Genomic DNA, 24,628 nt, shown 5'->3' with positions numbered 1-24,628 from the left:
CATCATTTTTCCTCCTCGTGCCGTTGTTCTACATGAGTGGTAATTTATATTCGAGGGTATTTCAGGTTCCCTTAGGTTTTGGTTTGGAGTGTTTCCATGTAAATTGTTTTCCTATTAATCTATAATAACAATGTCAGTTAGATCTTCTATCCAAGACTGACTTATAAAGGCAACTTCCTCAAGGGTTCCCAAGCCATGCCTTGAGATGTCACCTTGTGTTGCTGTGATGAAGCTATAATGAGTATGACACTGGAGACTGAGTGACAAATCTCTTGTTGCAACTCCAGAGTCACTCTTGGGAAAGATTGCATCATCTCAATCCTGAGAACACACTTGCAAGCCTTCCCTCCTTCCCAAGTAGATACCCTGACCTCAGCAGTGGAATGAGGTGGGCAGAGGGAACGGCTGTCAAACTCAGAGGCATGGATGGGGAGTAGAACCTTCCAGGGTGTGTAAATACACAGGCAATGCAGTTCTCTGTGATGTTCAGAGTTGTGGGGAGCCTGTTTCTATCCGCCATGTCAGTCCACATGTAGCAGAAATTTCAGGGGCGTGGGGATGTCAGTGCATGAGAGAGCGCCTGAGGCAGCTGCTTTTCCAGACACCTCAGGGCAGCTGGTAGGTAGGCTGTGTGATTAAGAGGACTATACAGAGGGGTCCTGAAATAGAGGTGGGAATCAAGTATCACAGCTGGGGATGTGACAGTCAGAGGCAGGGGAAGCAGAAAGAGCAAATTGGTTGGAGCTGTGGATGGAGCAGGAGTCAGCTCAGGACACCTGTGACCAGCCCACAGACATCGGTTTCATTCCTCAGAGTAGCTCTGTGGCATATAGCATGAAAAAATGCAACACGCTCAGGTAAGTTTGAGTCTAGGACCTGGGGAGATGGCTCAGTGGCTAAGACAACGGGTTGCCCTTGCACAGGACCCGTGTTCAGTTCTCAGCATCTGTATGGCAGTTCAAATCCAACTGTAACTCCAGTTCCAGGGGATATGATGCCCTCTTTTGGCCTTAGAGAGTACTGCACTCATGTGTGCATACACCCCAGCAAACATATGCAATTTTTATTTAAAACTTTGAATCCAACCATATAATATGAAAAATTTTTCTCTAAGTTAATCCCTAATATTTATATAAGAAAAATCATATAAGCCAAGTTATGTAAGTTTATATCACCTTCAAATTTAGTGAAAATATTGTATTTTAGCTGATACTTCTCAGTGACATTAATAAAATTCCCAACAATACTAAATAGACAACAAAAAGAAAAACACTAAAGAAAAGTATTGGTCAGCCATGTATCTTGGCCTGGGGGTTCACTAATTTCAATTTTTCTGCAAATGACAGGAATAGATATTATGAGTAAGAAGTTATGTGGCTTTATCATGCTAATAGCTCAGTTAAAGACAAAGAAAATCTTTTTTTGTGCATGTCCAACATGACATAACTGAAAACTGTGGCAAAGTCATTTGCTGCTAAGCTATACACTGGAAACAGTGTGAACACACAGTAAGAGTTGCATCATGTCCCCCTAAACCTTCCCCACCACTGGTCCATTGCCTCCTGAAGAATTTGCCCTTGGCGCCAGTACACAGAAATACAGACATGTATTAGACCAAATGTTTCCAGCTGATGAAATGGCTCAGTTGGTGACAGCACCTGCTGCCAAGTCTGATGACCTAAGTTCAAACCTTCCACTTTATGGAAGGAGAGCGTACTGGCTTCTACAAGTACTGACCTCCACATGAATGCTGTGACTGCTGTGCATGTGTGCCCATGCGCACACAAGTGTGCTCGAGCACACACATACACACACTGGAGAGAGAAAGAGAAATGCACACACAAGTGCACATGAAAGAGAGAGAGGGATGCACACACAAGTGCACATACACATGAGAGAGAGAAAAAGAGAGAGAGAGAGAGAGACAGAGAGAGAGAGAGACAGAGAGAGCTGGGAGGGGGAGGAGGGAGGTAGAAAGGAAGGAAGGGAGCGAGACTGAGACAATACAAAGTTGCAGGGATGTCCTGAGATAAGGCATGGATGAGCACCACCTGAAACACCTTGGATTCATGGCACACTTGGTTTTGAGTCAGCATATGATCACTGGATATTCAGAGACCTCTCCCTGCTGCCCGTTTTCCAACTGGGCTTGAGAGCCAGTGTTTAAGAAGCTTTAATCTGTGACCTGAAGCTGAATTAGAGACTCTCAGGGGTAGTACCAAATTCCCAGTCTCTTCTGGCCTCATGACCAGTGAAGTAGCCAGGGGAGAAGCTCGTTGTCTCTTTCTATCGCTTGGAAGGGACATGATGGATCAAAGGGACCTGGAACGAGAGCTTTGGCTGTGGAAACAGCGTGAGAGCTCCCTGATGGATTGGGGCTTTAAACCTGGCACAGAAGCGGGAGAGAAGGAGGAAGCTGGGCTGTGTCTTCCCCATTGCTCTAGCTAATGCGGTTGTCAGTTCAGGGCAGTCCTCTGCGGGCTGCTTCTTCCCAGCGCACTTCCTTACCCCACGTCAGGGAGCAGCACACGTCACTGTCGTATGTGGATGGGATGTTGACGTGTTGTTATTGCTCGGCTTTCTTACCAGTTTCGGACAGCGCCCTGTGCATCTGCGCTGTCAAGGTCCTGTTACAGAAACTCAGATGTGTTCATCTGAAAGGCTGTCAGTGCCTCCATGTCTCTGTAGCCAGTTCCCAGATGTGCTGTGAGATGCCACGAAGTCAGTTGCTGCTTTCAGAGCCAGGGAAAACAGGAATGTGTGTATAAGGAGGGAAAGACAGCTTCTGCCAGTGAGGTAGCAGCTTCTAGGGCTAAAGGCTCTGGAGCTCTAATGGGCTTCGTTTCCCAATTATGAAAGCCACAGGGCTCCCCTCACTTAACGGTTTAGTTGAAACCCAAGATGAAAACCTCGGGTGGGATTCTTTAAATGTCTCTTTTGGGTGAAAATGACGGCGCTTGAGGGAACGAGACAGCTGTGGTTTGTGGTGAGGTTAATTTCACACAGACAGTCTTAACTGCGTGCTATAGCTTTGAATTCTTGCAAGCTCCTGGACTGGAAATTGAGTTTTCGTATATGCGCACGCTTCTTTATTTCGGTACCGTTAGAGGTTTAGGCACCCGGCAGAAATGTCGCCACTTATTTTTCAAAACATCGATCATCATTATTTAAAGCAAAAATTGCCAGAAATGGGCGACAGGGCCCGTAAAGTCATAAGGTAAGTTCCCCATCAGCAAGCTAACAAGGCTGGGAGATTGTCTTTGGCTCATTTGGGGTCCCGGTCACTGTGTTAACTGTCAGCTCACAGTGTCTTCCCAGCGGTTTGGGGCATCAACAGACTTGAGGACTTGAGGTGTCATTGATGGAGCTGGGGTGGGAATGGACTAGGTGTCACCCTATGGTGCTAGGAGATAGTTAATCCTTGATTTCAGACAAGTGCGAGATTCAGAAATTGACAACACAAAATCTCCTGGAGAGTAGAGCCATCAGTGACTGAGGCTCAGGATCTGGCACTAGCGAGTGAGGATGCTCTGTTGGAAATGGGGCTGCCAGGGGCTTAGCATGTGTCTCATGTGGTGGGCATGAGACACACTGTTCAAAGTCCACTTACTTTCTCGTGGATAAGACCTGATGGTTTTCCCTGACTGAGTCCGATGTTTTCCTTCAGAGTGTGGATTGAAGGAACAATGAAATTGGAATTCCAAGCCTGTCAAGAGAGGCTGGGAGGTGACTCAGTGGGTAGGATGTTTGCCTAGCAGACACGAAGCCCTGGGTTTGATCACCCCAAATCCCAAAAGCAGGGTATTATTGTGCACATTTGTAATACTAGCACTCAAGAGGCTGAGGCAGGAGGATCAGATGTTCAGCGTCTTCTTTGATTCTATAGAGTACACAGGCAGCTGGGGCTCCATAGCCCCTGTATAAAACAAACAAACAACCAAGTAAGCAAAGCAAAATACCAATCAGGTTCCCCCTCAGCCCACCACTGGATCCCACAGCTTTTGTGTTCCTCAACTGAGATGGTGGATAGAAGCCAAAAAATAGATTAACCTCATTTCCCACTCGAGACGGTGGATTCGAGAGCAGCAGCAGGGACCAGAAGTAGAAAAAGTTGGTTTAGAAGACGGAGCCTGTTCAGTCACCTCAGAAGCAAGCCACAGAGAAATCACAGAGCCAGAAGCTTTACTAATTCTGCCGTTTCCACAGTTTGCGGCCTGTGCAAGGTCATTTTCAGGCTTCTCCGTATGTGGCCGACTCCTCGGGCCTTTGCTGTTGGTTTATCTCTGTAGCCTTCTCCTCTTCCAGCCTATGCTGTGCAGAAGAAAGTCTATAGGCGGCCACTGTCTCCTTGGGTGGGTGTCATTGCTGTTTTAGACCCACTCTGTCCCTTGTCCCCTTTAGGATACTTGCAGTTTGTAGACAAGGGTTCTGTGGTTTGGTTAGAAACTATAAATCTCATAAGTAGAATCAGAGGGTCCTGGAATTCTCGAGACCCCTTACATGTGTTGTCCCATTTTCTTATTTCTCTTGCTTCTCCTCCCATTTCTCCTCCTCCTCCTCATGTTTTTCTCCTTCTCATCTCCTTCCCCCACCCACCCCCAGCTCTTGCTGTTTGCCAGTAATGAGCTTCCAGTCTGAGATTCAGAGCCTTTCCAGCTACAGAGCCATTACAAAAGCAAAATACTACTTCAGCATAAGGCAGACAACGAACCCACACTCAGCCAGTTTCATTACAGAATGATTTTGTTTCCTCTTGGAGTGCAGATGGATCAATGAAAATTAGAAAAGATATTCCCATGTGGTTTTATGCCATCAAATTCATTCCCTGAGGAAATTACGAAGTGTTCCTCAAACTGAAGAAGCAGCCAAACCATGGCGTTTTTTTATCTTCCAAATTCAAGTACCTTTCTTAGAAGCCATGTAGTTACTGTGTGAAAAAAGATTTAAAAAAAACCCTTGCCTTAATGAAAATGAAGGACAATTTCTTTTAAAAAAGATTCTTATTACATTTGGATGTATGGGGGTGGCACTTGCATGTGTGTGTGTGTGTGTGTGTGTTTGTAGAGGTCAAAGGACAGCTTCAAGAAGTCAGTTCTCTCCTTTTACCATCAGTGTTCCAAGAATTGAACTCAGGTCTTCACACTTGGAGGGAAGGGACTTACCCCTGAGCCACCTGAGTCCCCTCCCTTCCCATATCTGCCCCTCCCCATCTCCTTTTTTACAGCACAGCACTGCAATCCAGAGCTTGAAACAGGCTCATCAACTGCCCTACAACTGAGGCACAGCCCGCCCCTCTTTTTGTTAATTTAAAGATAACTATGTCACTGCTTTCATGTAGGTGTTTGGTTTTTTGAACAGAGCTCTAACTTGTGGCTGTTGAGTTAAATTTGGCCCTTGGGTAGCCATGAACATTCATCAGAACATGGAACATGGTGGCCTGTCTTATGCAGAGGCAGGCTGTAGTCTTAGTAACAGAGGCCAGAGGCCTTTGAGTGTCTGATGCTAATAGTTATTGAATGTTTGCTCCACTCTTTGGAGGGGGAAGCTTTGCCCACTCGCTCGCTTGCAGTTTAGTTTGAACCAGGAATAAAAAATACCTCAGTGCATCAGACAGCCTGCACATCTGAGAGCTCAGAAAAGCCTCTGTTCAAAGTCTGCCTCTGTGTGGAACAGCCCTAACCTGCGTCACCTGAGCAAGTCATTGTAACCACAGGACATTTCCACAGTGAACAGAGACACCGCTTGGAAAAGGAAGTCTCTCATCACATGAGATAGCAACCAAGAACACAGCACATTGCTAGGCACGCAGGAAACAGGAATGCCGTTTGTCTACCCAAATTTAGGAGTAAGTCATACGTGAACACATGGGGTTTTCTGTCTGAACAAATGTCTGCTCATACGGCAGAAAATTCTCGGTCACTCCAGCACATTCCTGCCTTTTATCCTAAGTCTATGGGGAAGAAACCCTTTTTTCCTACTTGACGGTTTGGGTCCAAGCCAGAGGTTTTTACCATGAACTTTCTGGTTCATTTTCTTTGTAATAAGCAAAGAAATACTTACTTATTTTGAAACAGGAGATGTTATAACCCAGGCTGACCTGGAATGCCCCACATAGTTGGGGAAGATCCCTAACTTGAGAACTTCCCGCCCCTACCTCACAAGTGCTGGATTTAGAGGCAAGCACTGCTATGCCTGGTTGTTAATGTGGTACAGAGGGTTCAAACCCACATCTCCAGCCTCCCTCATTCATCTTGGACTGAACTCTCAGGCTAGCTTTAAGTGAGAATTCTCATGGCTGTACTAACACCAACAACTTCCAGTGAAGAACAGGAAAGTCACGTTTCAGAAATCACCTTCCTGTCTTGCATTTTCACTTCTATAAAATCAATCTCCTGCCTTCACTCTGGGCCTCAGAGGCCAGACCTCCAGAGGATGCTCAACCTCCAAGAGATATAGGCCAGAGGCCTTGCTGGAGGATGTGTAAAATTCTCTGTGAGAAAGAGCCATGCCCTTGTTAGCGGCATCCGAACAAGCCGGAGACACGGGCTGATTTCATTTCCTACCGTGCTCTCCGTGTAGAATCTTCTAGCATCGATGCCAAGCAGCCTGCTTGTTTCCTGTCAGTTCTGTCCAGTTGGGATGAGAGCATTTCCCCATATGCCTGTCCACCTATGTCAGGCAGAAGCCATTAATCCATCCAGACTGGAGAGAGATGTCTGGTATTAATACATTTTTGTTTCCCGCCATTCATTTAAACATGCCACGGATAATCAAAATAGTCCCAGGAGGTGGGCTGCAGGATGGTGTCATTATCCTCAATTACAGATGAGTGAAAAAGCCATGCGATGAAGCAGAGGGGTGCAGCTGACAGCGACGCCGTAAATACTCGGGGTCCCCAACACGAGATGAATGCTGGGCATGGATAGCCGGGGTTGCCACACGCAGGAAGATGTCGCATCACCGTTCATATGTGGCCACCAGTTCGAGCTTGGCCATCACTTTCTCTGACCCCCCTTTATCCTGTTCTTCCTCCTCTTTCAGCCCACCTGCCATCTTGCCTTTCTCTCTATTTTCCTTCTTTCCCCTCCCAACCCTCCCGTATTGTAAGCTGGCTGCTTTGTTTGTTTTGCAGTGAAGTAGGGTGAACTCTAATGGTTAACCTTGACTGAATCAGGAATCTGGAACTTTCAAGGAGACTTCTACATGCATCCCGTCTCTTCCTTCAGTTGATGCCAGCAGTGTCTTTGTGTCTTGGTCCAATCCTTGCAGTGGCTGGCTGAGTTTTTGGGAATTGTTCTTGGACTGCTGTGTGCTGTCAATGTCTGTGTCTTAGGGAGCCGCTGAGGTCTCACGTAGCCTGCTCTCTTGGTCCACTCTGTGTAGTCACAGAGTATGCTTTAGAGTTCCTCTCTTGGTCCTCTCTGCAGGAAACCCTCCTGTTGGCTGGCTAGATAAGCTGAGGCAGTTTGGGGAGAGGCTCGGGGTTCTGCTCCACTATAGAGGGTCTAGAGAGGGAGGTGTCTTGCCAGGTGGCTGGTCCTTCCTCTCCTGGTCCTCTCTGTATTGTAGCAGGCTGTATTTCAGAGTTCCACTGAGGTTGCAGGCAAGGGTCCAATGGATGGGGTGGGTATTGGGGCAACCTACCTTAGAAAGGGTAGTTTTAATGTGACTTGAGGTTAAGTCCCATTGTACTAATTGGTCTTGAGTTATAGAGTCAACTCTAAGAGACACCAGATCATCTGATTTTTCCTTTGATGACCAGAATAGAACAGGATGGAACAGACAACCCCGGGGTGGAGTCACCCCAGTAGTGAAATGCACTGCTCCATGAAACATGTGCTCCAGCCCATGTCTGTGAGGGCGGGCACTCTGTCTGTCTGTAATTCAAAATTATTTCTTATGGTGGGCTGTCATCAGAACTTAAACCGCCGTTTTCAATTGTTATTAGCAAAGAAGGTATGCAGGGGAAACTGGAAAACCTCCCTCTGCTCGGAGAGAAGCCCAACCGGGCTATTATTAGACTCTAGTAGGGCGGAAGCAAGCCTGCCAAGTGATCCTGCCCTGTCAAATGTCTCCCTATTTATAGAAGCACTTTAGAGCCTCTGAGAAACTGAGTCTGACTTCAGTGTCACGGTTTCAAATTATTAAATTGCGTTTCTTAAAAATATCCTTTTTAGTTCTGCCTTTTCCTTCTCCAGTCAGCCTATGCCAACCCTTCCTTAGACAGGGCAACTTAAGAGAGCATTGCTCACACTTCAGGAGAAAATGTGTCCCAGTCTGTGATCTACCAATGCTCTGGAAATCCCTGTGAGACCAAAGACTGAAAACGTAGCAATGCTTCCTGTAAGAAGGATGGAGTGGGCTTTATAAGACAATAAGCACCCAACAGTCTATGATGTTTGATGGTTTCTACAGACATCAGACCAACTCAGCACCTGTGATATATGTCAGTTCATATGCTGGCAAAACACAGAGGCCTATCAAGAAGCCAGGAAGCCATGCCCCCCTTCTTCTCCACCACCCTCACTGTTTCTTCCCCCTTTCTCTTCCCTTCCCTCCTCCCTCCCTCTCTCACCTTTCCCTTATTCCTTCCTTACTCTTTCCTCCCCTCTCTCTTCTCAATTCTTCTCTCTTCCCTTCCCTTCCCTTTTCTCCCCTCCCGTCCCTTTCCTGGTTAATAATCTTATGTCCTTAAGGCTTCTCTTTCTGAGGGTCATCTGTGAGCTGATGTAGGGACCCAAGAGGAAAGGAGCAGTGAGATCAAAGAGGGAAGAGTCAGCCCAGGGACACTGCATCCAGCAGAGGACTGGACCCAACCAGGGGATGGTCAGAAGGGCCCGCAGAGCTATGCCTACTGCATTCATGAGGCATACAGTCACCTTTCCTGTGATGGAGCTCAAAGCTGGCAGGATGGTCTTCCAAAGAGAAACCAGATTGAGTTGCAAAAACCAGCTCGAGTTCTCAGTAGGTTATCAAGCTGAAGGCTGAAGGTGGAAGACAAAGAGAGTATGTTAAGTCTTTCTGCATAGCATCATTAACTAAACTCTGATACAACATTCCTTCTCTGAGCATGTCTACTAACTGACATGGATGGAGAAAGCCTACATTGCTGGACACCACGGGCACGTGTCCTGGACACTTTCTGCAACCAGCCTAAGTCAGGCAGCTCTTGAGCCAGGTCACAGAAGGCTGCCAGCACCGGTACATTGGAGTGGCTGTGGCTGACTGGAAGGTACAAAGTGAGAGGTTGGAAAGGCAGGGTGACAGGTTTACCCACCTGTGTAGGGGAGTTGCAGGCTGTTCCACCAGCTCTTCCAAAATGTGTGTACAATCACCCTAGACACCATCAAACTTCTTCACCAAGCTTCCCCCAGGCAACACAAGCATGAAGGAGCGGGGTGGTAAGAATCCAAAACAAAGGGGCTCTATGGATGACAGTCACGGCCTGGAAGTACCTCAGATAGGTGGGGCAAGGAGACGCACAATTTCCTGAAGTGATGCAGCAGAAGTGGGTCAGGATGAGACTCGGGCAAATTCAAAGAGAGAGTTCAGCCACTTACAAGCAAGGGAGCCCTGATTCAGGGTAGAGGCAGTTCTGGAAGACTTTAGTTTTTCTGTACTGCAGTAAAGAAAGCTTAGAATAGCAGATCGAAAAGAACGAAGTCAATAGCCACACACACCCCAAAAGTAATGTGGTAAGGAAAACGGCAGGTGTCTTACCAAAGGACTCACGAGGAAACGGATGCTATCTCTGCAACAGACTGCAGACTGTGTGAGCCAAGGCTCAGAACAAGAGACCTAGCTGCTCAGTTGAAGGGGGTGGGGTTTCTAGTAGATGAACAGACCTTAGCTGCACAGGCATGTGAGGCTCACAGCCCAGCATCAACCATTAATGCCCACGAGGCTAGGGGGGAAAGTTGCATAGAACCGAGGTAGGAGAATTGTTTTAAAATACATTTCTTTGTGACTTATTAGAGGTAAATGATTTCTCTACCTTGAAGATGGATGCTAAAAAGAAGTCCCACACGAGCTCAGAATTGAGTATAATAAAGGATTGTTTATTTAGGGGTAGACTCATAAATCACAGTTCTCTGCATGAACAGGCAACAGGAACTGAATCCAGCAACTGGAAGAGAGAGAATGTGCACATGCATTTTACATCAGCATTTATAGTTTAAGAGGCCACGACCAAGTGGGTGGGTAACTTAAAGACTTCTGGCTATAAGACTTCCTATAGCATGGCCTATGTTGTTTCTGTATGAATTTGGGTGTGTGCAGTTGCACATGGGTTGGACTCATATGTTTGTCCATGCATGTTGGAGGGCAGGGCTCAGCCTCCAGTGTATACCTGTTTCTCTGCATCTTATTTTATTTATTGCTTTGCAACAGGGTCTTTTACTGTTTCTGGTTCTGCCCATTTGGTTAGACTAGCTGACCAGCAGGCCCAGGAACCCACCTCACCATCCACAGCTGGAATTACAAATCCACACCATCATGCCTCGTGATTTTACATGGGTTTGGGGATGAAAACTCAGGTCCTCATTTTTGCACAGTGTGAGCTTTACAGATGAGCCATCTCTCCAGCCCCATATACATGGTTCATAGACCTAGAGCCTAAGATGCCATGGTTTTAAGGACTGAGAACATGGGGAGTTAGAACGGGGGTGGAGAGTAAGAAGGGAATGGGGAAGGACAGGGGTAGAAGGGTAGGATGGGAATGGGAGATTCTGCTCGCACTATCTCGCATCATTCAGTAATGTCTGTTTAGACAGGAATGGTGGATCACTGAATGTTCTGTGCTCATGTAACAGTTTCCACTAGCTGGATCAAAGCCAAGCAGTCTGTGGTGTTCCATAGGTTTCTGACACACTGAATGGTAACCAGAGGTTTTAGGGCAAAAAAAAAAAAAAAAACAGGCTCCAGACAGCTCCAAGAAGCTAAACTTGCCCATCCATTCTCACACAGATAAAAAAAAAAAACTGGTAACACAAACAGAAAAGGAGGTGCAGTTAGTGTGGCCACATTGGAGAGAGAAACAGATAATAGGATCCAATCACCCTACATGGTCTGTGGGCTTAGGCAGAGGAGGGATTGGGGTGGGAGGCAAGAGGTAAGCATGTGAAAAGTGCTGGTCAAGGTGTGGCTCCACCCTTGTCAGCTCAGGAGAGGTTCTTATTGGTTGGTTGGGAGAAGAGAATGGTTCTCCATGGGTGAAAATGATCCCCTCTTAAATGTGACCTTGCAGTCATGGACAATTGCCCCCAATTGTGAAGGGTGTCTGTCCCAAAGGTTCTCCCTCTCTGGGCGACTCCAAGATGACTCTACAGCAAGCTTGGGGACAATGTCTTGTCTCTGTTCCTTCAGCCAAAGAAAGAGATGGATCTGAAGGATGATCTGTCAGGCTTTCATTTTGTCTCCAAGCGAGGAGTGGATGCTCTTTAGCTGAAGCAGCTCCCAAGTGCCTGTTTGCCCATCTCAGCCTGAACGGACACCTCCACGTGACCTGTGATTTAGCACTGAAACCGCCCCTTGATTCCCACAGGACTCCTTTAGGCTCCGCACGCCTTTCCCTTTGTCTCCTCTCTGCTCCCTTGCCTCCCCACTTCTTTCTTTCTCTGCTCCACTGTCATTTCACAAGATGCTTCATTGGCTTTTCTTCAAAGCATGCTGAGACTTCTATAATAATAATACTTTTTTGAGAATATCAGTCATTAGTATTGTATTTATATAATTTTCTTCCTACCTCTACCTGCTTCAGTTTCTTCGCTCTTCCTCAATTCCCTTTCAAATTTATGACTTCTTAAATTATTGTTACAGAGATACACATGCACATACAAATACAACCTTTTGAGGGTTCATTTAGTGTTGCTTGTATACAGGACTGATTGCTTGAAACCAGATAATCTGTTACGTTGACTCATGCCTGGAGAAGGCCGAATCTGCCTCTTTCCCATCTGAGACATTTAGAGAGGTCTGTGTGAAGGGCAGGTATAGACGCAAGTCAGGTTCAGCTGCATTTGTTGGAGGAAGATCATGGACAACTCTGTCCACAGGGTTTAGATTCCCCGTAAGACCCTCATTGTATTCTGTCTGTTTCCTCTGCTGTTGTGTGCTGTGTTGACTCGACAAAGGGCAGTTATGTCAACTCCACAGGAAAGGTGAGTGCATACTATAGCGCTCATCGAATAAACAGCGAGGGGCAGAGTGCCAACAGCCTGAGCTGTGACTCCCTTCGTGAACAAGGGAGTTCAAGAGAGAGTGAATGACCACTACTGGGGTGGGGGCAGGTGCAGAGGCACGCACCAGGCAGAAGTGGTTGAGGGCTTTGCTCAGACATTGAGGGGTATCGCCAGTGGGCATTGGACCATGATGTCTCCCCAAGATGACTATCTAGTGCACGGAGTAAACATCCTCACCTCCACCGGGCACAGAAAACTCCAGCCCAGCTGCTCAGTGCCTCTGCCTGAGCTGACACGGACAGCTACATCCAAAGCAGACTCCGCATTTCCTCATTCGCTCTCCATCTTCCCAGAGCAGAAACAGAGTTTAATATCTGCAGGCGCCTGCGAGGGTTTCCTCAAATCCTCCTCATCGTGGCATTTAAGATTCCTTGACCATTCTTTGCCTTCCAGCCAGCTCTACAGCCATACCGCACCTTGTTAATTAACTCGAATTATGCAGAGTTAATAGCTAATGCCACCCTACCCCACCTCCCCTCCTTCAGCCCTGAGATGTGGTTCCTCTAAAGAGCCCTGTGTGGCATCTCTATGCGATGAAAGGTACCTTGCCATGAACTCGGTGGCATCTTGTTCTTCCTGTTCTAGGACCTGTTGTGTAGTTTGCTTCTCTGTCTTCTGTTCCCATCAGAAACTTCTCAGTGACAGTGGCTTTCTGATTCACCACCTGATCACCAGAGCCTGGCACAGCTTTCTTTGTATATTAAGGCATTCAAACTATCTACCAGATAAATAATTACTAGGCCTGGTCATTTTAAGGGAGATTTTAAAATATTACTTTTATTCTTGACAATTTCATACACATATACAATGGAACATGATCATGTCTATCCCCACCCCGTTTTCCCTTCTAACTCCTCTGAAATTCCCCATCATGGCTCCTCCCATCTTCATCTCATGTGTGTGTGTGTGTGTGTGTGTCTAGCATGTGTGTACAGGTGCCCACATAGGCCAGAAGAGGGTGTTGGTGAAATTATGTACAGTTGTGAACTATACAACATAGATGGTGGGAACCAAACTCAGTTCCTCTGAAAGAGCAAGAAGTGGCCTTAACCACTTAGCCACCTCTCCATCATCCCCCTCTTTTTCTGGTAACACACCAAGTCCAATTATTGCTGCTCTGAGGTGTATGGGGATGAGGCTATCTCCTGGAATGTGGAACAATGTACCAATGGCTACAGAGGAAGATCCCCCTCCCCACCCCAGTAGTTTCTAGTGGCCAACAACTCAGCATATGACGGCTTGGGGAGCACCTCCTCCATCTATGCCAGAATTTTGGTTGGACTGATCTTGTAGAGGTGACCACAGCTGGAGTGAGCTCATGGCATGATACCCATGTCAAGTCCAGCATTTGCATTTCATGCTCTCCTCTACATCTGGCTTTTACTGGATGATGCTCTAGGTTAAAACCAAGCTCCCCTTTTATTGCAGGCTGAATTTTGTTTTATACATCCCGTCATCAAATATCAGCTTAAGTACCTAATACCATGCTGAGGTAGTATGCCTAGGATCCTGGCATCATTGTATGAATTCTATAAAAAGATAAACAATTTTGGCATGAATTAATTACTATAAAGATGATTAAAATGCCTGTTTGCTAAATAATTTAGAAAAATTGTTTATATTTCAATAATGGCGGCCTGGGAGAGAATATAGGAAAAGCAGTCGGAGAGAATTGTTGGTAGCTTTTATTTGATGAGCTAAACATTGCTTATTGCTGAAGTGAGAGGAAGCAGGGAGCTTTGTCTGTGGGATGCAGAGTGTTGACTCACCAATAGCTGGACCAGAGACAGCTAAATTCAATGCGTTCCCTGGAAGTCAAAGGTGGTTTGGGTGATCTGGACAAGAAGATGCAACCCACCTGCTGAGCTGTGCTTTTGATGGCATCCTGAAATGTCACCAGATCCCAGCACTCTTTGCACAAGTCTTTGAGTGTGCATTGTTTAAACAGCAGAAGTGATAAACTGAGAGGTCAAGCCCCAAACCCAAGCTGCCTTGGTTTGAACTCCAACTCCACCATCTCAGAGATGCATGGTCTAGGGGATTTGAGTTTCAATGCCATTGTCATGCACTGTCTGGATAAATAGTCTGACTTGGGCAGATGTCAGCTCTGGTTATGGTTATCAAATGTGCTAGATTAGGCGCTGTGACATGGAGAGACAATGAAAGCTGAACTCCCTTCTCCTGCTCATCTTTACTGTGTAATCTGTTCTGAGTCCTATGCAGACAAAGGGGCCTGACCCATTATTAAATGTTTCCCAGAGTTCCTTGCAGATTGGCTTTTGGCTAGATTTGACCAGCATAAGGTTCAGATGAGAAGTTGGAAGTGAGAGGTCAAGTCCCTCTATCTGTGTCGTATTAAAGAGCACAGAAGCCAAGCAACCGAATGTTCAAACACAAAATGCAGTAACTGGGAAGATGGCTCAGTGGGTAAGAGCACTTGTTCAATCCTATGTGTTGACAGAGTTTTCTGTTCCATCAGGTCCCGCATCCATTTAGTTCCAAATAAACACACAGAGACCTATATCAATTATAAACTGATTGGCCTATTAGCCCAGGCTTCTTATTAACTCTTATAACTTATATTAGCCCATAATTCTTGTCTGTGTTAGCCACCTGGCTTGGTACCTTTTATCAGCGAGGCAGTCAGATATTGCTACCTCTGTGTCTGGGTGACAGCTGCAGACTGACTCTTTCCTCTTCCCGGAATTCTCCTGTTCTCATCGCCCTGCCTTCACTCCCTGCCTGGCTACTGGCCAATCAGCATTTTATTAAACATAATACAAGTGACAGGATAAAAGACCATTGTCCCACAGCACGAGTTCACGAGTTCAAATCCTGACCCAACTCTTGTAAAACGCTAGGTGTGGAGGAGAGTACAGACGGCAAGATTGCTGTAGCTCAGTGCCCCCTGCCCAGAAAAGCTCTAGGTTCAGTGAGAGATCCTGGATCAAGGGAAGAAGGTGGAGACTGATAGCGAAGGACCCAGCCTTATGATGTAGCCTCTGTAGACCCGTACACAGTCGCACATTGTCTTAGTTAAGGCTTCTGCTGCTGTGATGAAAACAATGACCAAAAGCAAGTGGTGGATGAGTTTGCTTACATTTCCATATCACGGTTTATCATCAGAAGCAGAAGCTGATGCAGAGGCCATAGAGGGGCCCTGCTTACTGGCTTGCTCCTCATGGCTTGCTCAATCTGCTTTGTTATAAAGCTCAGAACCACCAGCCCAGGGTTGGCCCTACCCACAATGGACTGGGCTCTCCCGTATCAATTACTGATTAAGGAAATGCCTCACAGGCTTGCCTACACTATAGAGGTCTTTTCTTGACTGAGGCTATGTCCATTCTGATGACTCAAGCTGGTACCAAGTTGTCACAAAAACTAGCATGCACGTACATACACAGCACTCATGTATACAATAAAAAATAAAATAAAATCAGAACGCTTTCAGGAACCAGTTCCCCAGGGAAAGAAGATCTCATCACAGAAATGGGATTGACTCTGAATACAGAGTGGACCCGCGAGGGGCTTATGATCACACAGCATGGGGAAGCAGCAGCAAAGAGAGCATTAGTAACCAAAGGCGAACAGGTTAAGTTGATTTAACAGGGTTCCTAGGAAAGGCTAGAGCCAAGAGAAAGGGGGGAAGAATTTGTTTGACAATGTGGGTTGTCAGAAGTCAGGGTCAGGACCTTCTGTCTAAGCTGACTCAGGCCAGATTCTTACGGCAATAGGCAATGCAATGCCACCGAGGTGGAGGCTGATAGTGGTGGGGAGGGGAGAGGAGAGGCCTTAGGGCCTGACAAAGCTGAGTGTGAAGTTGAGGTGAAGGACTTTGTCAACAGTTCCAGGAACAGACAGGTCTCTCCTGCGCTATCTGTTCTCTGCAAACAGCTTCTCCTCAGGATCCCAGGCCCCTGACAGCCATTTCAGTCCTGGCTGCTGACCTTCTGTTAGGAAGGGAACTAACACAGATGACAATGGGAGAGTAAGGGGCACGGTCCTGAGGATCAGTACCATTCGATCCTAACCCAGCTGGGCTTGAAGATGGAGATGTCACAGTCAAATCTATACAAATTCCTATTTGGTTGGACCTTCTGCAATTGCCACAGTGTGCATCCCAACACCTTGTCTGGTAATGTCAAGGACAATCTGAGTTTTAATATACAGCAACTGACTTTCTCTCTGGATTCCTGCAGCTGGATTCTCATTACCAGTGTATACCATGCTACTAGGACCTAGAGTGTGGCTGTGAACATTCAAACATAGCCTTCTGACCATTAGCTTAATAGGAAGTAGGGGATTTTTTTTATTAATGCTGACTTTTTCTGTATATGTTCCAAAATGTTATTTTTCCTGGATATATGAGTCTCTTCTCCTGGTTAATGTGTGCCCTGAAGCTAATTAAATATCCCACCCATTTATTAATGCAATAAATCATTTCATTTTGATAGCTAAATGTTAAGCCATCGGTGGTTTTTGTTTGTTTGTTTTCTTATGAAACCTTCCCAGGCAGGGGGATTTCTCTGAGCAGTGATATTAACTGTGCCGCTGTTGAAGGACCATCAATCACTCTTTGCATTCTGGTTCCTCATCTTCTTTTTCTGCATTTACCTGTGACCGTGTAGTTTGTCTTCTGAAATGGTTGCCCCTGTCTCAGTCACTTATCAGTCCCCAAAGCTTGCATGCGACAGGGTCAATATTCATTGTTTTTTGCCTTGTTTTATGTGCACATGTGCGTGTATATTGTGTATATAAATGAGTTTGTACATGTGTGCACATGCATGAGAGAGAGACACATAGCCAAAGAGACAGAGGCAGAGAGGTGAGAGAGGGACAGAGACAGAGAGATCGAGACAGAGACAGAGAAGGCCAGTATATACAGGCTGTGGAAGCCATGGTTAACCTTGAAGATCATGCCTTAGGCACTGTCCGCCTTATTGGTTTACAAAGCATCTCTCATTTTTACCTAGAAATCACTGATTGGGCTAGACTGGCTGGCCAGTGGCCCAAGAATTTACTTTCTTTATCACCCTGGTGCTAATATTACATATGCAAGCCTGTTTGTTTTCAAAGGTTTATTCCTTTACTTACTTTACCTATGTGTATAAGATCATGCCTATGTGGGTTTATGTGTAGCAAGTACGTGAAGGAACCAGTGGAGGTCAGAAGAGAGCATTGGCTCCCCTGGAGCTGGAGTTAGAGGTGGTTATGCAGCACCACACAGGTGCTAGGATCTAAACACAAGTCCCCTGCAAGGCCACTAAACACTCTTAGAACCCTGTCTCCCACCCCATTTTGTGGCTTTTAATGTGGGTTCTAGACATTGAACTCAGATCTTCATGGTAATGTGGCAAACACTTCACTTTAACTGAGTCATTTCCCTAGCACCCAAAGCTCACTGGTTTCGGGATTCTTTTCAAATCTTTCATGGCTGATAAAAGTGACTTCACAGTCACATTGGGAGGAGAAGTAGCATGTGTCTCTGTGTTGTGGAGGCTCATGCGTACTTTGTTATGAACATACGCAGTGGCCTTTTGATGGCATATCATCAGACTGAAGTTGCTGTGGAAACAATACCGTATTTCCAACCATTGCAGGGAAGAGATTCTGTGGTCACAGCTATGATCAGCCAGGAGATTGTTGGGAAATACTCAAGTAGCCTTAAGTCGGGAACTTTTGCTACCTCAATGTTCAGGCTAAAGTAATCTATTTTGTGCAGTGACACCAAGAATGACCGTGTGTGCCAGGCTGAAGGCTGAGCAATGTTGCTGTTTTATAGAGATTTGGGATATCCTCCTCATATTTCTTATATATTGTTTAACATTGTGTAAAGCCATGTTTTTGAATGAAACATGTTTAGGTCACATTAATATTAACAGAAAGAGCACTGCTGTTAAAATCGAAACCCTTCTTTTTCCCTTTCTTCATTCTTATTAGTTCTCTGAGACTTTTGTATGGTTCCTTTTAATCTTATTTACTCTTCTTCCCCAACTCCTTCTTTTCGTTTTTAAGCTCATCAGTCTGTTTGGGCTACCCCTATATGTGGGTGAGTGGTTGTCCCTGAAACATGCTCAATCTGCCAGGAGGGGCACCCTTAAAGAAAGCTGATTCTTGTAGCCAAGTATGAGCTGAACAGGATGGGCTGCTGCAGAGGCTGGGGTGGATGAGAGGGGACTGAGAGAAGGGTCAGCCCTAGATGAAGAGTGAAGGCCATGCATAGGGTGACTGACATTCAGCACTCACAGATAAGCCACATGTTCTCTGGGTTTACAGGTGATGTCAAGCAGAGACGAACTCAACCCAAAAGTCTGAGCTCGTACGTGGGACAAGATCTGGTGGAGAAGGGTCAAAGGCAGGGAGCAGGGGCCCTTATAAGAATTCTCGAGTAGGACAGTGGGTGACTGCCTTGTGTGAATTCTTTCTGGTACCAAAGACAACAGTATGGTTTCCATTCAAATAACCGAGAAGATGGTGGACTGTTGATGACAAGGTAGGCATGTCACTGACTTCTTAGTGAGAAGCCACCAGTTCAGAGATGGGAATAGAATTCGGTTGCAAATGAAATCAGGATGAAACAAACAAGAGATCACCGGTGGCTGCTGCTCTGGAATGATGACACATTGGGTCAGTCTTTGTGGCTCTTCCATTGGATGAGCTCTTCCTGGGTCATTGTCACACATGGCTGCTCAGTGTGGTGATCTGTTGGAAAGAAGGGGATTTAAAAGCTTAGGTTTGGCCCGTGGAATGGTGTGATGTACTACAACCCGTAATGTGCTACAAAAATGGACCAAGTTTTGGCTTTCCTTTGGAGGAGCTCTGAGTGATTTAGAGAGGTATTTCTTTTGAGAAACTGAGGCCTTGGCGTCATGGTGATGGTGCCTTTGGTCCGCTTAGCCCCTTTTAGCCCTTGGTGACACCTGGAGAGTGGGGACTGCATTGCCTGCTCCTGGGTGAACGCTGGGTCTCCATCCTAATGCACACAGGTTGTGTCCACCCTCCATGGCCAGCAGCGGTGTGTGCCTCTAGCACTGGGAACAGACGTCAGGCAGGGTTTGTTTCTGTGTGTATTTGACACACAACTTACTCTAAAGTGGACGGGCCCTGACTCTCCTTTACTTTCTTTTTCTAAGGATCTTCTTAAGAAGTGCTACTCTGCCAAAGCGACCTATCTGTTCCAGCAGGATAAATTCTACGATGTCAGCTACGACACGGGGGACAAATCCATCCAGTGCAGCAGGAGACCTGACGCCTTCAAGTTCTGGATGACCTGGAAGGCCCTGGGCACCTTAGGACTGGAGGAGAGAGTTAACCGTGCCCTTGCTCTGTCTAGGTACGTGCAGGCAAATGTGCGTGTGTGCATACATGTTTGCATGTGTGAGTGTGAGTGATAGAAAATAGCATTGGTAGACTCTATACATAATCTTTGCTTCTGAGTTCCTTTTTGCACACAGCAAGCATTTCTTTAGTGCCTGCCATGTCTTAGAAGCTTGTGCAGAGAAGTCCTCTACCTTCTCTTCACGCCACTAAGGGACACACGCAGGTGAGAGAGCAGGATAAATGAAACATAATAGAAATTCTTGAAAAGCCTGAGTGGTGGTGTTTACCTGTAACCATAGCATTCAGGAGGCAGAGGCAGCTGGATTTCTGGGAGTTCAAGACCAGCTATGGCTTTACAGAAAGGTCCTGCCTCAAAAATGAATAAACAAATTTAATTATGTACTTTCAAAATTAGTCTTCACAAATATAGATTTTTTTTCTCAAATAAATTAAAACTTTTTCATCCTATGTTTTATCAGTCAGAGGAACCTGATGGCACTGGTGTGCCATGGGTCTCCCCTCCTCCTGGCCTATTGTTAAGCACAGAAGAAGGACAAACCAGTTCACTTTTAATTTTTTGTTTTTATTCGAGACATAGTTTCACTATATACCTCTGCCTGCCCTGAAACTCAATATGTAGGCCAAGCTGGTCTTGAACTTAGAGATCTACCTTCTTTGACCAACCCAGTGCTAGGATTAAAGGCTTTCACCACCCTGTCAGGCGGGACAAGTCAATTCAAAACTAGTTGGTTATGAGCTCCCATGTAGGTGCTGGGAACAGAACTAGGGTCCTCTGCCAAAGCAGCAACCACTCCTAACCACTGAGCATCTCTCTAGCCCACTCAGAAGATCCCTTATAAGACTAGATGACTGAGTCGATCTGAATCAAGGGCACACGTCTCAGTATGACCATGCTGTGTGGCATTTACCTACTGTGTAGCTTGGAAAAGTATGTGAACTCACTGCACCTCAGTTCTAATCCAGCAAAATGACAATAATGGAAATTCTTTCAAATATCTTTTAAGAGCATTTATTTATTTTCATTATATGTGTATGAATGTTTGCCTACATGTATGCATATGTACCATGTGTGTGCAGTGCCCAGAGAGACCATTCAACCTCAAGGGGCAAGAAGTACTCTCTACCAGAACAAGTAAAGAATTGGCCTCAGCATTTGGAGGAAGCTGGAGTCAGTAATTCGGGTGATTGCTCTTTACGAAGTATTTTAGTGGGCTAGAAAGGTGGCTCAGGGAGCTGGGAAGGTGGCTCAAGGGGCTAGAGAGGTGGCTCAGCAGGTAAGAGCACCGACTGCTCTTCCAAAAGACCCAAGTCTGTTCCAGCACCCGCATGGCAGCTCAAAAACTCAACAACTCCAGTACCAGGGAATCCGACACCTTCTTCTGGTCTCTGAAGGAACCAGGAACACTTGATAATCAGACACGCGTGCAGGTGAAACACCCATACACATTTAATAACAAAAGAATAAAGAAGAATTAGCTAGTGCCTGTTAGTATTATAGTGTGTTACTATGGGTGTGTTCAACACAAACACAGTTCTTAGCACAGAGGATCAGAAAGAATTCACTTTGAGCCAAAACTTAGTGACTATCACTTTGCAACACAGATGAAGTTTGTGCTATACAACTTACTCCATCATAGAAGTAATCCATGAGATCTTAAGTCACAGAACAAGTGCAGTCAAAAAGAAAGCGGTAAGTCAAAGCATTTACTGGTGGGAATCACAGGTAGGCAGAGTCTAGCAGTCGGTGAAACCTCCTCCTCAGTTTTAGAGACCATGTGATGAGAGTCTAACTTTTAGTTTAATGAAAACTAACAGTCTGATAAAAATACATTTTTAAAGATTTTATCTAATAGCCAGCGTGGTGAGAGTCAGAGGTAAGCAACTGTTGTGGCCGGCATTGCTGAGAGCAGTAGGGGACCTGGAAAGAAGGGTCATGGTCGACAGAAACACAAGACTCTGGTCTGGGTTCATTTGAGGAATGAAACATTCATACTGCTATTTATGCATAGTTTAGCTAGCTACTATGATGTGGGATATCTCTTTACAACACCACTACAGATAGCTCTGCAAGAAGAGTTTGAATAAACCGTCTCTTGAACCCCTTTATCTGAATCCTTTCTTCTGCAGTTCCCCGCCCTTGGGACTTGTTTGCTGGTGAGGACATTTCTCATTAGAATTAGCCCGTGCCTGCAGCTTTCTGCAGTCACGCAGCCACCTCTCTGTAGGAATGGCAGACCATCTGCACCCCACAGGCGATGAATGCCTGTTAAGACTACAGAAAGCCCAAGAGGGCTGGAGAGAAAGCTCAAGGTTAGGGTCCCCCAAACCTAAGTAAAACCAAATGCAGTAGTTCATGCACATCTATACTCCCAGGGTTCCTTGGGAGAGATGGGAAGCAGGGACAGCAGGGTCCCCAGTGTGAAACTTGACACATACAGTGGGCAATAATAAAGACACACTGCCTGAAAGAATGTGGAAGGTGGGGACTGGCATGCAAGGCGGTCCTCTGACCTTGAAATGCAAGTGGCCACACTCAAACATGCACATGTGTGCGTGCACAGGCATGCATGCACACACATACACACAGAGAGAGTTTTTGTTTTTTTTTTAAGTAGCCCAAGGTAATTTGATTCTAGAGCTTCAGCGTTTGGATTCTCCATTGTCACTAGGTTCTGTGGGTCATTTAATCTTGTAGAACCTTTAACTTAGGCCTGGCTCCCCCCTGGGAACTGAAGCAGGCAGGTATAAACAGCAGAGGCCCCATGCTATGCTAAATGAAGAAAAGTGACATCTCCTCCCATCACCTACATCACTTGTAAGCCTGAGTGATGACTTCCGGCACAGCTTGATCAAACACTCACGGAATATCACCAGGCCGGCTTCTCTCTGCTGTTCAGTTATGCCTTCTGCATGCTGTGTTTGTTCCCATGGCAGTTACCAGGAATCAATCTCTATTTTACCAAATTCAAGACCAAGTTCAGTACACCAATCTCAAAGACAGTTGAATTATTCTTGAGTGGAGGAAATGTCTATCAGTTGCTGCCACACAGCATGGTCATACTGAGACATGTGCCCTTGATTCAGATCGACTCAGTCATCTAGTCTTATAAGGGATCTTCCGAGTGGGCTAGAGAGATGCTCAGTGGTTAGGAGTGGTTGCTGCTTTGGCAGAGGACCCTAGTTCTGTTCCCAGCACCTACATGGGAGCTCATAACCATCTGTAATCCCAGTTCCCGGGTCTCTGACACCCTCTTCTGACCTCTGTGAGTTTCTATACACACACGGTAACACTCAGGCACACACGCATGTACACATAAAATTAAATAAATAAATAAATAAATAAATAAGTAAATAAATAAATAAATACTTTTTAAAAATCTGTTGAGCCTTGGGGGGAACATGCTTTACCTAGAAATGGGGCTAATATGCCCTGCTAGGAGTATAGAGACGATGACCTAGCAATGAGAACAGGAGATTGTTTATAATAAATATGCATACCTACCCATTAAATTAAAATAAAAGTCTGAAAGCTGTGCCCCCGGCTCTTATTTGCTTGTACTATTTAAATGTGGCAGGATGTGGTGCTATTTTGCCAAAGCCTCCCAGTGACTCGATGACAGGTGTCTTGAAATAAGGCAAGATATAAATATTTGATGACGGTATTTATTCTGAAGTTAATATTCGTCTCAGGGTAGATTGGAGTTTATAGTCTAAGGATACTTTCTAATTCTTTCAGACGCGGTATCACAGGAGGATAAATGTTAACATTTCAATTCAGTTCAACAAATCCTTATTGTTTGTAAACGTTTGTCAAGTTGAATTGAGTGGAATTAACATTTCAGTGAATAGCGCTGCAGGCTCTGTGACCTATATTTAAATATTTGAGAAAAACATCCCTCTGCTTTCGTGCTGTTATTCATAATAGGTTTTTGTACCCCTCGTCTTTCTATGCACCTGATGGACAATATATTCCTGGGGTCAGCAAAAGTCACATTATCCTCTTGTGCCCAATGTCGAGTGAAGGGGGCAGAGTCTTTTTGCCCCCTCCCTCTGAATGACTGGGAAATGACAAGCTTGGCAGCTGTTTCTCTAGGATTAACAGTCTTAGAACCATGGTCTAATTTCTTTCTGAACTTACTAGTTGGCTTGTAGCCCTGGTTTTGTTGTGCTTTGAAGTCAAATATTGTCTCAGTTCTGGTGTGTGTTCTTTTGGTGTGAACCATGAGGATAAAGCCAGATAGACTGGATGTCAGGATAAATACTCCAAATAACACTGTCTGCCTTTTTCCTAGGTTTACTATTGTTGTGAAGAGACATCATGGTTAAGACTGCTTATAAAAGAAAGCATTTAGTTGGGGCTTGCTTCCTGTTTCAGAGGGTTAGTTCATGATGGTCATGACTAGGAATAGAGTGTGATAGGCAGGCAGTCAGGCAGGCATGGTACTCAAGCAGTAACAGAAAGCGCAAATGTAATCCAAAAGTTGGAGGCAGAGAGAGTGTATGACTAGGCCTAGCATGGGCTTTTGAAACCTCAAAGCCCACCCCTAGTGACACACCTTCTACAACAAGGCCACACCCCCTAATCCTTCCGAAATAGTTCCACCAACTGGAAAACAGACATTCAAATACATGAGCCTATGGGACCATTCTTACTCAAACCACCACACCCTTTTCAGTAGTATAAATAGTACTTCTCTGGTAACTGAACACTACCATGAGCTGGGTTTGCAGAATCCCTTACACTCAGCAGTGGGTTCTCATCAGCCTTCACAAACTGTCCCCAGAACTCACCCATGACAGGAGTCAGATCATCTGCTTCAGTCACAGGACAACAATTCTGATATTGTTTATCTGTGAACCCACGGGCATTCAATCCAGAATCTACCAGGTTTCACACATCTTCTGAAAGCTCGGCTTCTCATCCTCCCTACTCTGCTCTGAGTAGAGTCGGATATTTTACCACTGAGAGGAATTAACTTCCCCCAGCAGATTACAGCAAGGTGGGTCTGATGAGGGCATCAAATTGAGGATGCACATACATCATTAAC

General features: G+C 45.6%; 1 protein-coding gene across 5 annotated transcripts in view; it reads left to right on the top strand.

Annotated features, from left to right (window-relative positions):
- Positions 1–24,628, top strand: part of Gadl1 (glutamate decarboxylase like 1) — a 179,039-nt gene that overhangs the window by 91,090 nt on the left and 63,321 nt on the right. For all 5 annotated transcript variants that reach the window (XM_075964241.1, XM_075964243.1, XM_075964239.1 and 2 more), the window contains one exon: positions 19,373–19,572. In XM_075964241.1, coding sequence (XP_075820356.1) covers positions 19,373–19,572 — 200 coding nt within the window. The remainder of the gene's footprint in view (positions 1–19,372; positions 19,573–24,628) is intronic.

This window comes from Microtus pennsylvanicus, chromosome 3 (genome assembly GCF_037038515.1).
Source record: "Microtus pennsylvanicus isolate mMicPen1 chromosome 3, mMicPen1.hap1, whole genome shotgun sequence".
Classification (NCBI taxonomy): domain Eukaryota; kingdom Metazoa; phylum Chordata; class Mammalia; order Rodentia; family Cricetidae; genus Microtus; species Microtus pennsylvanicus.
Note: the sequence above shows the minus strand (reverse complement) of the source record. Positions and strands in the feature narration are given on the sequence as shown.